This window comes from Melozone crissalis, unplaced genomic scaffold (assembly GCF_028551555.1).
Source record: "Melozone crissalis strain CALT ecotype California unplaced genomic scaffold, PUWL_Pcris_2 ptg000017l_1, whole genome shotgun sequence".
Lineage (NCBI taxonomy): Eukaryota > Metazoa > Chordata > Aves > Passeriformes > Passerellidae > Melozone > Melozone crissalis.
In genome coordinates this window covers 8,137,657-8,151,244 of record NW_026535795.1, presented here as the reverse complement: position 1 = coordinate 8,151,244, position 13,588 = coordinate 8,137,657, and the positions used below count along the sequence as shown (strand labels likewise).

Sequence of the window (13,588 nt, the reverse complement as noted above, 5' to 3'; positions counted from 1 at the left end):
AATTTATATAATCAATACAATATAATTAATATACTATAATATAATATAATTAAAAATATAATTAAAAATATAATATAATTAAAAATATAATATAATATAATATAATATAATATAATAATAATTCTCAACCTTCTGAGAACATGGAGTCAAATTCTCATCTCTCATCTCATTCTGGGGACCCCCACAAACACCTCAGTGGGGCATCACGGGCACCTCTGGGTGTGGGCAGCCCTCTTGCCCTGCTGACCCTGCTCACAGCAGAGCAGGGATGCTGCTGGCAGAGCTCAGGGCTGGCTGCTGGCCCTGGCACGTCTCCAGGATGGCTCAGGGTGAGGAATGGGGACAGCCCAAGAAGGGCCCATGGGGACAGAGGATGGCTGGCAGCCACAGCCAACTAGGCTGAGGGAAGTAAGGGTCTTGCTCTCTCTTCCCTCTGGAGGAAATCAGGGTTTGTTTGATCTGCTGTGCCAGAGCTCCCCGTTGCAGAAGGAGAATTAGAGATGGATTCTGACCCGTTAATTTTTATGTAACATTGTTGGTTTCCTCTGATCTGTGGAGTGAGCTTGTCGGAGGAGGAACCAAGGTCTTATCTCATTTTACATGTCTAATTATCTCTCTGGATATGGGCTCAGGCTCCTTGGCTATGGGAGGCGGGTGATAGAGTACATGATGGATGTTTAGATTTTATTTAGTGTATCTTTTATGGCTAAGGCATGTGCCAGAAAACTAAATAAAAGCTGTACATTCTGTACTTGCTGTGGGCAGTGCTGTGCTTGGAGAGCAGGGACTAATATTGGAGCAGGGTGGGAGCCAGGGAAAGCTTGTCTCTGCAGGAAGGAGTGGACCAGGTTCAGCTGAAATTGAATGCCACTGCTCTTCACATGGACAGGGAAGGGTGGGAAAGGGATAAATGGAGGTTAGGGGAGGGTGCTGGAAAGTTAAACTAATAAATTCCTGATACCCTTTAGGTGACCTTGAGCAGGCATCTTTGCAGACAAGAAGTCAAAGCACAAAGAGGGGTCAGTGCTCCCTACCTGGCTGATGTTGCTCTTTTGTTAATGAGATGCTGTGTAGGCAGGTGGGGAAGGGCAGAGCCTTCATCACCTCTGGCATTGCTGGCTGCAGCCCAAGGGCACTGTGGCCCCTCTCTGCCTCGGAGTGAAGGTGTCTTGCTGCAATGCTGCTTGGTTTCCCTTGCCCTTGAGCAGAAAACTCTGGTCCCAAACATGGGGCTCTCCCCTGGCACCTGGAGCTGGAGCTGCTGCCCTGTTTTTCCAGTTCTTGGGAGTGCCCAGCAGCTGTGGGCCAGGAGCTTTCAGTGGCACAGGAAACCTGAGAGCAGCAGCCCACCTCACCTGTCCAAGCATGGCTTGGAATGGTGACACAAACCATGCTCTGGGTGGGCACAGATCCTGCCTTCTCTTCAGACTCTGCAGCTTGGCAGCATCCAGGTAAATTCTGGAACACAGGGAGTTCAGCTGTGCCTGACAGGGATGGATTAGGAGGTGAGTTGTGCAATTGAATGAATGCATCTTGAGATGCAGAGTCTGGTGCAAACGTTTCGTGGCCAGTCTGCCTCTCCTGATCCCTGCCTTGGGATGACTGCACAAACAGGCTGGAGCAGGAGGCTTGGGGCACCTGCTCTGTCTGCAGATGTGCAGTCCTGACACAGGGTGTACAGGGCAAGGGAGGGAAATAAACTGATGGGCTTGTGGGTGAGGTTTAAATCTCCTAACCCTCAGCAGGAAGAAGTGGTTCTTGGGGTGAGGGGTGTTTGTGCAAAGCCAGCAGGGTCTGCCTGTGCTGCAGGGGCAGGAGTGGTGCTGCTGTGGGCACTGGGCTCTCAGCTGATTGCTGCCAGGCTGTGCCCTCCCTTGTTCCCATGGGCAGGTACTGCTTGCTGTGATCCTCAGACTTTGGCACCTCCAGCATCCCTAGGAGGCTTCTCTCCTGCAGCTGGGAGAAGGATGTTGGAGACCCTGGTGTCATCTCCCTTCTCTGGTCCCTGTTTTTGCTTTCTGATCAGAAGCTTCCCAAGGGAGCACGCCAGGCTGCCCGGGGGAATGTGCAGGGCTGGTGTGGGAGTGATGTGCCTTGGCTCATACCTGCCTGAAGGAGCTGTGTTATGGCAGGGAGAGGAGGAGGAAATGCAGCAATAGTATTTCTTGAACAGTTGTTTGCCAGGCAGAGAGCCAGTGTTGCCGTGGTGTAAAATCTGGACGTGCCTGGCAGGGATGCGCCATAACTCCACTGGAGACAGCAAAGCATAAATAAGTTGACTCAAACTAGCTTGTTGCTGAAGACTGATGAGGGGGATTCTCCTGTTATCAGCAGAGCTGCAGCTCTGAGCAGGCTGCCAGGGAGAATGAAAAGCAACCATGGTAACTGCTCGTTTCCCTCAGTGAGCACCCTTTCCAGGAGATCCGAGTGAACTGGACTGGGGGAGCCTGTGCATCCCAGCTGCTCACAGCAGCACTGTGCTCTGCTGCCTCATCTCCTGCCTGAGTCTGGGCAGGGCTGGTACAGGAAACCCCTGCCTTGCCTGGAGCCTCTAGGCTTGTGGTCTGCTGACAAAGGAGGAGGAAGGCACCAGGGATGGTTTCAGCTCCTTATCTGCTCCTGTGGCACAGGAACAGAGGAACAGAGGCTGCTTTTGTCTGACTGCTCCAGTGCTTGACCTCTGGGTAGGGATGCTCTGAGTCTGGTGCTGGAGATGGAACATGTTAGCCTGTCCTCACAGTGCTTTGGTCTCACCACCTCCTCTCTCAAGGTGTCTCTAGGCAGGGGTAGGCTTCCCTTCCTTTCTCCCTTCTGTTGTCTCTCTGCATCTCAGCCCCTTTGCTCCTGCCCCCACCTTCATGTCCTGGGTCCTGCTTTTGTTAAATTGAACATGATGTCAAATTAAAGCCATCACAGGGACAGTTGGAGTGAAGTACCCAGTTTAATGAGGCAGCCTTGAAAATCAATAACTTAATTGCAGACATTTGATGGACTTTTATCCAATTTATAGTCCTCCTGCCCTGCTACGTGTAGAGCATGAGGACCTGGTGCTATGTCTGGGCAAGTGAAAGCCTCTCCTCTCCTCAGGCTGCTGTCCCTGGGCAGGTGTGCAGCTGCAGTGTGAGTCAGGCCCCAGCTGGGTGGTCCCTCTGTGCTGGAGGTGACCATGTCCCTCACTCTGTGCTGACAGGAAGGGCAGGTGCCCATATGACGTCCCCAGATGGTCCAGCAGAAAGCTACTGGGGGAAAGCTCCCAGCTGATCAGAGCAGTGATCTCCTGGAGAGCAGGTCCTGCTCCAGGATCCTGTCCCTGCTGCCACTCTGCAGCACACCAGAGGCATTTGTGTCTGGAGTCCTGGCTCTCAGGTGTTGGTGGGGAGGTGATGCTGCATTTGCACCCAGCTGTTCTCCTTCCCCTCATCATGTGCAAGCAATCAGTGTTGGGCCCTGCTATGAGGTCTGTGCTGCTCTTCTAAATTCCTGCCTGACTTTCTCTTTCCTTCCTTGTCCCTGCTGCAGGCACCTCTGTGATGCAGGTGATGGCCTCTGATGCCGACGACCCCACCTATGGGAGCAGTGCCAGGGTGGTCTACAGCGTGCTGGAGGGGGAGCAGCACTTCACTGTGGACAGCAAAACAGGTGAGCAGCACCCAGCTGGGCTGGGCCACGACATCCCACATGGCTGTGAGCCACATCTGTGCCTCCCTGATGGCCAGTGGTGCTGGATGCTGCTGGCAGGGCTGTTGCAGAGGAAGCTGCTGCCCAGCTCCATGCCCTGCCTGCAGCAGGATCTGCAGCTGCATGCCCAGAGTGCCTGATCTGCACCTGCACTGGCCAGAGCTCCTCTCTGCCTGGAGCAGGAATGCCCCCCCAGGCACATAAGACTTCACTGGAGAAGGTTTAAATATTACCAAAGGGGCCTTACCAAAGGCTGCATCATTATCACCAGGGCTTTGATTAAAGGTAACACTTTAAATTAAGGATAGGTTTATAAATGTTCTATTAATATTTAATGAAAGAACAGTAGAAGCTGCTCCATTCCTTAATAACTTATAATAGAGCCTGTTGTAAAATGCCTCTGTAATAAATCCCTTGTAGATGATGCTCTGACATACTGGTTAGAGTAGACCATAACCAGGAGATGTTGGGGTATATATTCTCCTTGCCTCCCAGGAGTTTGACTCTCATTACCCTTAATGAGAGCCTCACAAGCTTGCTAAGAAGGGAAGACACTCAAATGCTAATAAGGGATATTTAAGGCACAAAGCATGCAGTAAAGTGCCCGTAGTTTAAGGAAAATTTGTCAAAGGACAAGCAGGCTGAGGAGCTGCAGCTTGTGCTGGAAAACTGGACAGCAAAGTCCTCCCCACCCTATTGCTGAACCACAGTGGCATAAACTGGGCTGGAGTCCCAAGTCTCTGTCAGGCTGATCTGTGTCTGTGCTGATGTTTTCTAAGGCTGGGATTTGTTTGGAGATGCTGGTGTAAGTGTGAAGAAGGTCTGTGTGCCTGAGCCTCTGCACCTGCAAGAAACCCTCCAGCTCCTGACCGTGCTCTGGTGCACATGGGGAAGCTGGGCCCAGCCCTGGCTCTGCCACCAGCCTTGCTGCTGCTGAAGGAATGCTCAGATTTGGGGGTTTAGGAGCTCCTGCACACACCTGACACTGTGGCCTGTGCTGGGAAGTGCTTCTGTCTGGACTGAGGCTGGTGCAGGGGGGAGAGGGCACAAGCAGCAGGCTGGGGCTGTACCCACCCCATGCTCAGGAGCTGTTGCACCTGGGCTCTCTTCTCTGCCAGATTTGCTTTGTTTTATATTGTGTGTGTAGGAACAATAGGCTAACCACTGAAAATTCAGGTGCACGTGAGATCCTGCTAATGTGAGACAGCTTTGTGTGAGTGAAGTCTGGCTGCTGGAATGAAGAGGGACCACTGGGAGCCAATGCACAAGCCAGGACGTGCAGAGGCTCAGCTTCCTGCCACATTAATGCTCTGTATTAAGGCATAAACTAAAATGTGCCCTGTGGGACTGCGGTGAGAATTAATGTCACTCTGGGAATCCAAGCTTCTTGATTCCTTGACTTCTTGTATCTTAATTCTCAAGCTGGCTGTTTCATACACTGGGGGGTTGATTTACTGTTTTACTTGCTTGTGTTTCACAAAGGCAAAATTGCTGACAGTCTGCAGAAGACTCCAGCCCCTCTTGAGCATGTCTGCTTGCAGGATATCTGGCTGCTAACACAGGTGTTGGGGCTGACTCTGGGGTCTCTGAGCTGCAAATGGCCTGTGGCAGCTGCCTCCCCAGCACTGCAGGGCTGCAGCTCTGCCCATCAGCCCCTCAAGTTGTGGCTGCAGTGCTGTGTGGGCACAAAGTGTCATCATATCCATCCAAACACACCCCAACCTGCTCCCACCCTCATTCTGTTAGAACAAGACTTTATGCTGCACAGGGGAATCCAAGTCTGATTGCCCGAGGTGGCCCAGCTTCTGCCCTGAGCATAAGATTTAATTATCCATAGCAGCAGCGCAGCTCTCAGAGCCACCATTGTTATTAATGGCCATAAAAAGAACCATAAAAACTTGGCATGTTACATTTCTTATAATATATGATAATGAAGAACAATTTGATTTCCATTTTTGGTTTTTGACCTCCTTCTCTGCTGTTTCTTGCAGGTGCATGCATGCATGTGCTGCCTTGCACACCACCTCAGCCCTGACTCCTTCCAGCACAGGGTCTCTCTTCCCCCCTTGCCTTGTGCTCTTTTCACACCCTCCCTCATAGCACAGGTACAAAAGTGGTTTCCATGCCTGTGTGTATGAACATGGACCATGTGTAGCTAACTCTGTCTCCTGTTCATGGATGTTGCCAGCTGTAGTGTTCAGCTGGGATTTTGTATTCAATGGACCTTTCAGAGGCAAACCCAAACTGTCTGGCTGCTGTGCTGTGCCAAGTCCTGCCACTCAGTAAGCCCTGAATGCCTGAAGCATCTCAGGTCTCTTTGGAGGGAGACAAGCATCTAAATGGCTCCACTGGAATAGTGGGAGCAGCAGGATGGCATTTATGCTGCAGGAAGATTCCAGAATTGAATGGTGGTGAAGAGAAAGCACAGCTGATGCACACGAGCTTTTCTTTCTTTCATATACAGCAGCCACTCTCACGCTTTGAGATTAGTTTCACAGACTGAAACTTGTGTTGTGTACACCAAATCAGGTTCAAGAACTTCACCTGTGGGTGCTGGAGGTCAAGGCTGGCTTTCTTTTTGTGTGACTGGGGAGCTTTATATGCATAAGCTTTTGAGGCAAGGTTTTCTTGCCAGCTGTAAGAATATCCCCGTGGCTTGTTGCAAGAGCCTGCAGGCATTAAGCTTTGTGAGCTTTGTGCTGCCTTCCTCTCTCAGACAGGGTGCGGGCAATCTTTGCTCCTTGCAGCAGGTGAGCAGCAGTGCCCGTGCTGTGGCTGCTCTGATCTGCTCAGGAGGCTGTGCTCTCACAGCCACCAGCACACAGCTCTGCCCTGCTGCTTCCAGGGGGAAACAGCCTCTTCTGCTGCTCTGCTGGGTGTTGGCTCTGGGTGAGAGCACTGATCTGGCAGCAGAATCCCCCTCGCTGCTGCTGGGCCACGAGCCCAGCTCTCCCAAAGTTACACAGGGTGGGAGGTTTAGTGGCAGCTCCAGGAATCCCATCCTCAACAAGATCTTTCAAGCTTATTCTTTTCCAATATGGAGATGTGCACCTGAGTGTGGGCACTCTGAGTGCATTTACATGAGAGGAGAAATTTGTGCATTTAAATCCACGGGCTGTGTTTTCATGCTGCTTTATATCACCCTGTATTCTCTGTACCACTGCAGATTATTCACCTTTATAGGGGCAAATCTCTCTTTTGGCAGGCAGCTCATGTCTGTTCCCCTGTCCTTTGCAGTGCCCTTTCTCATCCCTGGGCAGTGTGGCTGGAAACTCACTGCTGCCTGTGATCCCTTCCTTGGGAGGGAGCCTGAAGCAGCTCAACACCCCACAGCCTGCTGCCCCTGTTTCCAGCAGTCTTGTTCATCCTTTTGTAGGGATATTGAGTGTTTTAGAGCAACCACAGCATGGAACACCATAGGTTTCATTATGTTTGCCTCCTTAAAAGCCAGCTTTTCAGTTTGGGGCTGTGCATGGGAGCCTGGCTTTTTACCGTAAGGAAGAGGTTGTTCTTCAAATCTGTCACTCTGCTGAATGCAGGGAAAAGACAGAACTCAGAAGGTATTTGAAATGCAGTCTGGCATTTGTGATGACTTAAGCCAGCTCCTGAGTTCTAGAGCCTGTGTCCTGATTTAAAGACTGAGCCATAAGGGCTTGGAGCTTTTTATGCCAGGGAGAATGGAGGCGCTGCTCTGCTGGGATGAAGCTGATGGTTATTTGTGTGCAGTTCTCAGTTATTTCAGCCCTACCTGCCAGCCTTGCTGTGTTTGGAGACAGACCTGCCTGGTCCTGGGGCAGTGAGGCTGGGCTGGGAGAGGAGCTGGGGCTGGGAGCCTGCTGCACACTGAGCTGTTAGTGTGTGTGATGGGGTGGTGGGAGGCAGAACAGTTTCTCTGCTGCTCTTGCCAGTTTGTTAAAAATGCTCCTTGGTGCCTGGAAACACAGATGTGTGTTCTGTGTGCCCAGAGGTTATGCAGATCTGTGCCCCATCCCTGTCCCTTATCCACCAGAGCTCTGCACAGGCACAAGGGACGCTGAGTGTAAGGCACAAGAGGCTGCAGAGAAGCCACATCTATTTAAGGGGATTCCTCTTGTCAGTGAGATTGAACATTACCAGCATTTTTCTGAGACTGTGCAGGAACTTCAGCTGATTTGGGACCAAATTGTATGTTTGGTCATCTTGAGGAAATTCAAGTGTATCTACTAATGTGCTGAGGGAATTAATGTTGAGTGGTGAGGGACTTAGCTGCTAAAAGAAGGGACAAAGGAAGGGTGAGTGTGCTGGCTCTGCACTGGCATGGGCAAAGCTGATTGCAGCCTGGAACAAGCCCTTGTTAGGTGCTTCCTGAACCTCCTGACCCTTTGTGCCTTGTATTTCGCTCAGAGCACCTTTAGCTTCTGCCTCTCAAATTGTGCTGAGCTGAAGGACAGGATGGGGGCTGGAGGGAGACTGAAGTGCTGGTTCTTGGAGCCAAGACCTCTTCTGCAAGGGCTGACCTCCTCCAGGATGTGTGCTTCCAGCAGGACTGGGGTCTTGGCAGATATATTGGTATTTCTGTGTCCCTGCAGGCAGGTGAGGGCACAGGTGAGGAATTGCAGTCAGTTTGGCAGGTGCCTTGCCATTCCTGGCCTGAGGCAGAGATGGGTTTGATCTGACTGACCAGGCTGCTGGCAGAAATTAATCTGCTTTATCCAGCTAAATAGGAGAGAGGAATAGAGGAGACAGACCCAGATTCTTCTCAGGCATGCACACTAAAGAGACCCAAATGGCAGGAAGACAAGAATTGTCACCATGATGGTGGCACTTCCATCCCTGGAGATACTAAAAGCTTGACTCTTTATGGCCCAGGGTAATCTCATCTGCCTTTGAGGACTGCCTGCTTTGAGCTGTGATGGATCAGGAACCTCCTCAGGATAGGTCCCTCTTTGTTACTCCACGACTTTCTGGCTTGTTGCTCCTCCTGCCCTCAGCTGGAAGGTGCCTTGTCCAGGCAGCGTCTGAGGATGTGGGCATCTGACCTAGGGGCACCTGAGAGCAGAGAAAAGCCCCTCATGATGGGATTCCTGGAAGGCAGTTACCTGCTGAGTGCTTTGTCCTGCTTTATTTTTGTCACCCGAAGAGAGTCTGCTGTTGGAGCAGATTCTGTGGTATTTATGTGATGCTCTAAGTGTCCCCTTGCCTGGTAATTATACTGATTAATCTGGATCATGCTGGAAAGCCACATGTGCCTTGTACCAGAGGGTATGCCACCACGTGTCCACATTATTCAGCTGTAACAGATAGTGACAAGAATGGGGCAGACAAGTCTGAGCTCGAGGTTGTTCTTGCTTTGTTAGCAGTGTCTGGGAAAGACAAAGTTTGTCAGTTTTTCCAGCTGGAAAGAAGGTGAATCTTGGGAGATGATAGCAATGGCTTTTCTGTGCTCTCTGTACAGCCTTGAGGAAGGAAGGTCTGTGTCTCCATCCCTTGCAGCTTCTTTGCAGAGTCCCTGGGGGTCAGGTTTTGGGAGCAGAGACTGTCTTGGCTCTGGAGGATGGGACCATGTGGGTTTGCTGCTGGTAAGTGTTTGAGGCAGTGCCCTTAGTGCCACATGGATGTGGAGCACGTGTGGAGACTCTGATCTGCCACAGCCATTAGCAAATGGTGAGAGGTGCCTCAGCCTAGGAGACAAAGCCAGCCTGACTCGGGCTGGTGGCCTGGTGTGGCCCATGCCATTTGGGAATAGCATCCCAGGGACAGTCCTGATGGGCTCCTGGAGGTCTGGCAGTCTGTCTGCAGCAGATCCCCCCCTGTCCAGGATGGACTGGGCACACCACACCATGAGAGGGAGTTTCTGATCAGTCTCCACCCCTACCACAGGCAGAGATTTTGTCTGCCTTGTGCTGCTGGAGGAACAGGAGCTGGCTGGGGACATTGGCCCCACTCTGCATGTGCCAAACAGCCTGGACTTGCTCCCTGTTGGGACGAGTGACCTTGGGGGTGTTCTGGGAAGTGCCTGAGCACTTTCCTCCCATCCTGCATGGCGTATTATGAGCTATATCATTACGAGCAGCTCAGTTAAGTCATTACAGCCTTGGTGAATGCATGAGCTTTTTCCCTCTCATCCCAATTCATCACTATTGTGCTGACATGAATCATTTTCATTATAAAATGCTTCAGACCCCGTTAATTAACAGAATTGCTTAAATTTCAATGAGACAGTGCTTGCCCAGAAATAAGAGTTTTGTATTCACGGTGGGGTGGCAGGAGAGGCCTGTCAGCACGAGCAGCTGGGCTGGCCCCTGAGCCTGGGGCTTTGTGCAGGGCTGGCCCATGTGGGAGGGTGCCATCCATGCTGGGATGGGTCCTTCCCTCATTTTCTGCATCCCCTCTGCCTCTCTGTGTGAGGGTCTGAACGGCTCCCTCTGAGCACAGCAGGTGAATGAGGGGGTCAAAGCACACCCTGGGCCCCATCACAGGGTAATCACCTGCTCCCTTATCTGTGGGGCTGAAGGCAGGAGGGTCCAGGTAATTACAGAACCTGAAGTGACAGAGGGACAAGGGAGGCTGGATGATAATAGTGCCTATCCTGGCTTCACTGACTCATAAGCCACTGGTCTGTGTTTTTCAATTGGGGCAACCTTGGAGTAAAACAAAACCTACAAAAATTACACCATACCTCTAGACTGAGAGCAGCCCCTCAAGGTGCTAATAGCACCCAGACCCAATACAATTGATCAGTGGCCCAAGCTACCCCAGGGATAACAGCACAATCTCCTCTGAGAGTCCGTATCGACGGGGAGGTTTACAACCTCTGTGTTGGATCAGGATATCCTCGTGGTGCAGCCACTACCAAGGGTTTGTTTCTGCAGTGATTAACAGTCCTACCTGATCTGAGTTCAGACCTGCTCCCTTATCTCTGGGGCTGAAGGCAGGACAGTCCAGGTAATTACAGAACCTGAAGTGACAGAGGGACAAGGGAGGCTGGGTGATAATTGTGCCCACCCATGAGAGCTGGAGAATGGCAACGATCTGAAATGGTGGTTATGTCTTTATAATAAATCCTAACAATGCTAATCATTGGGATAATTGCTAGTTTCACAAAGGAAGGAGTGATAAATGTCTCCTGAACAGTTTTGCCTGCACCTGTAATGTCATGCAAAGGGCGAGGGGGAGGAATTTCATCCTCCCAGCTCGGTGGCATTTCTGGCTGCCCTTGGGCCACAGCACCAGTGGCTCCATGGTGTGAGCCCTGGTCTGGAGGTGCCCAAGGCCACAGCAGACACATGGATGGGGAAACTGGAAACCTGCTGGCTGTGGATTAAAGATACCCGGTAGCCTTGGGGTCTATCCCTGTACCATACCTTGGCTCCTTGCAGCCTGCTGGAACTCAGCTTCCCCTCTGCTTGGACCTTTGATGCTCCAGCACTGCTCGATGTGCTGCACATCAGCAAATGGATTGCAAGGTGCTCAGACCACTGGATGGTTCTCTGCTGTTTGTTCAGCAAGAGGGGAGCTCCCGTCAGAGAGAGATTCATCCCGTGATCTGTTCCCCCTGGGTCAGACCTCTCACTGGGGACCCATTCCAGCAGCCTCCTCCAGTCTGTCCCTAGCACCAGGCAGGATTAGTGGTGAAACAAAGCAGAGATGAATTTGCAGTTCACAGTAGGAGGAGGTAAAGCTGATAGTTAAACAGAAAACGCTAGAAGAGAGAGGATTTACAAAAACATAAACCAATGTCTAAATCTGTGGGAATGTTAAAGAACTGAGCTGGAAGGGATTTTGAGATGATTCCTGTCTATTATGGGCTGCTGCTGGTACAGTGGGACTGGAATGTGGTGCTGATGACCTTGTATCCATGTAGCACTCCTTCCTTCCTGACTCTACTGCCACTTCAGACCAGGGTCTTTTCTTTCTTTCTTTCATCCTCAATTTTTTTTCCCCTACTTTGTTTCCATTTAAATGAAACAGTCGTGGGTGACAGATAATTTCTGCCATGCACAGAGTTTTCAGGCTTTTACTGCTCTTTGTTTCTTGCTTTACATTCCTTTATATTTTAGTCCTGGCCATTTCCCCAATCCCAGATGAATACTGGAGACCTATAAACACAGGTTTTAAGAGAGTTACTTTTGTAAGAAGTACTACCACACCATTCATTTTGTTAAGCTCCAGTGCATTCTCTGACACAGAGCATGTGTTTTGTTGCCTCTGGTCTCCTTAACTTAGAAGGACACTTGTAAATAAGGGATTTTGTGCAGACGGACTTTTAGAAATGTGCTGCCCACACCTCCATTCTCCAAATCACACAATTCCCCCTGAGATGTGCCCAGGCCATGGCACGTTGTAGATGGAGCCTGGGCAGGGGCACCCCTGTTCTGTAAGGGGTGCTGCAGCAAGCCTGGCTCCTGCTCAGCAGATCAGGACAAGTGGGCTGTTGCAGATGTGTGCCAGAGGAGTTTTGTGACTCAGCCTGGGTTTTTACAGAGCAGACCTCAGGCTGGCCCCAGCACAGCCCCCGCATTTGGGTGGGGGTGAGGATGAGTCCTCTCTTCCTGTGACTCCTGCCCCCTCTGACCTCCACAGATCTTCCACCCAGCTCCCAGTCACCCTGGAGGAAAAGCACAAACCTCCTCTGTGCCAGGGTTTAACCCAGTGGGAGCTGCAATAGCCCACAGGAAAAGCAGCACTTGGGACTCTTTCACGCTTCATGAGGAGACTTGCTGGGAGCAGGTTGGGCCTGTGGCCATCCCTGGGCTTCAGGAGGAATTTTGGGATGTTTCTGGCTGGCTGACAACCTCCTGGGCTTGTTCTTCTCCCCCTCAGTGCCCTTCTCTCCCCTTAGTTGGCTTTTGCTGACATGATCTCTTGCAGAGGGGTTCAGCAGGCACTGTCTGTGGCCAGCAGTGTGTTCCTGCAGCAGAGCTGGCCAGCAGCACCAGGGCTGGGGCTGGGGACAGTGTGAAGGGAGGTGACAGTGCCTTCTTCTATGCACTGGTGAGATGCAGGTGCTGTGCCTGACACCAGATGTGATTCTGTGGGATACCAGAGTGAGCCCAGGGAAGGGCTGTGAAGGTTGGTGCAATACTGGAGCATCTGCCCCGTGTGGAGAGGGAAATCCAGCTGATCCAGGTCTGGATCTTGTCCAAAGCAATCTCCAGCAAGCCCTTCCAGCCCCAGGCTGTGTGTGGCTCTGTGACTGCCCTGTGACAGCTCTGTGCTCGTGTGCTGCTGTTTGCAGGTGTGATCCGCACGGCCGTGGCAGACCTGGACCGCGAGACGCAGGACCGCTACGAGGTGGTGATCCGTGCCACAGACATGGCAGGGCAGCTGGGGGGGCTCTCAGGATCCACCACCGTCACCATCGTGGTCACTGATGTCAACGACAACCCGCCACGCTTCCCTCAGAGTGAGTGCTGCTGCCCGGGGGGGCACTGGGGCATGTCCTGGCTCCTGTGGGTGCTGGGGTGGAACCTGAGGCTGAGCCAGCCTGGCCACTCCAGGGTGACAATAACCAGGGACCATGGCACACGCAGCTCCTGGGTCTGGAGGTGTCCCTGCCTGGGTGCCAGATCCCTGCCCCAGTGCAGGGCCTGGAAGCACACATGACTTGTGCAGTAGGAAAGCAGGGCCGTCCTTTTCCTGAGCCCTTCCAAGCAGCTGGAAGCCAGCAAGGTCCACCATGCTGCTGTCCCCTGGGAGCTGGGACCAGAACGTGGCTGCTGGCCTGGCCCCTCCTGGCTGCTGTGTGAGACCTTGTCACACCCTTGCCCAGTGTGAGGACAGTGACACTGCTCAGGGACAGCAGCCTTGCCACAGCACAGCTCTGTGTTCCAACCTGCTGCCAGTGGCCTGTGGCTGGTGCTGGTGTCTGATCTGGTGATGGGTGCAGGGTGCAGGGTGATGCTGCTGTGAGGGGTGGGCTGTGAGGGCT

At 52.0% G+C, this 13,588-nt stretch overlaps 1 protein-coding gene across 1 annotated transcript in view; it reads left to right on the top strand.

Annotated features, from left to right (window-relative positions):
- CDH22 (cadherin 22) overlaps nucleotides 1-13,588 on the top strand; it is a 77,275-nt gene that overhangs the window by 37,639 nt on the left and 26,048 nt on the right. Inside the window, exons 4-5 of the mRNA XM_054274428.1 lie at nucleotides 3,520-3,639; nucleotides 12,896-13,063. Coding sequence (XP_054130403.1) covers nucleotides 3,520-3,639; nucleotides 12,896-13,063 — 288 coding nt within the window. The remainder of the gene's footprint in view (nucleotides 1-3,519; nucleotides 3,640-12,895; nucleotides 13,064-13,588) is intronic.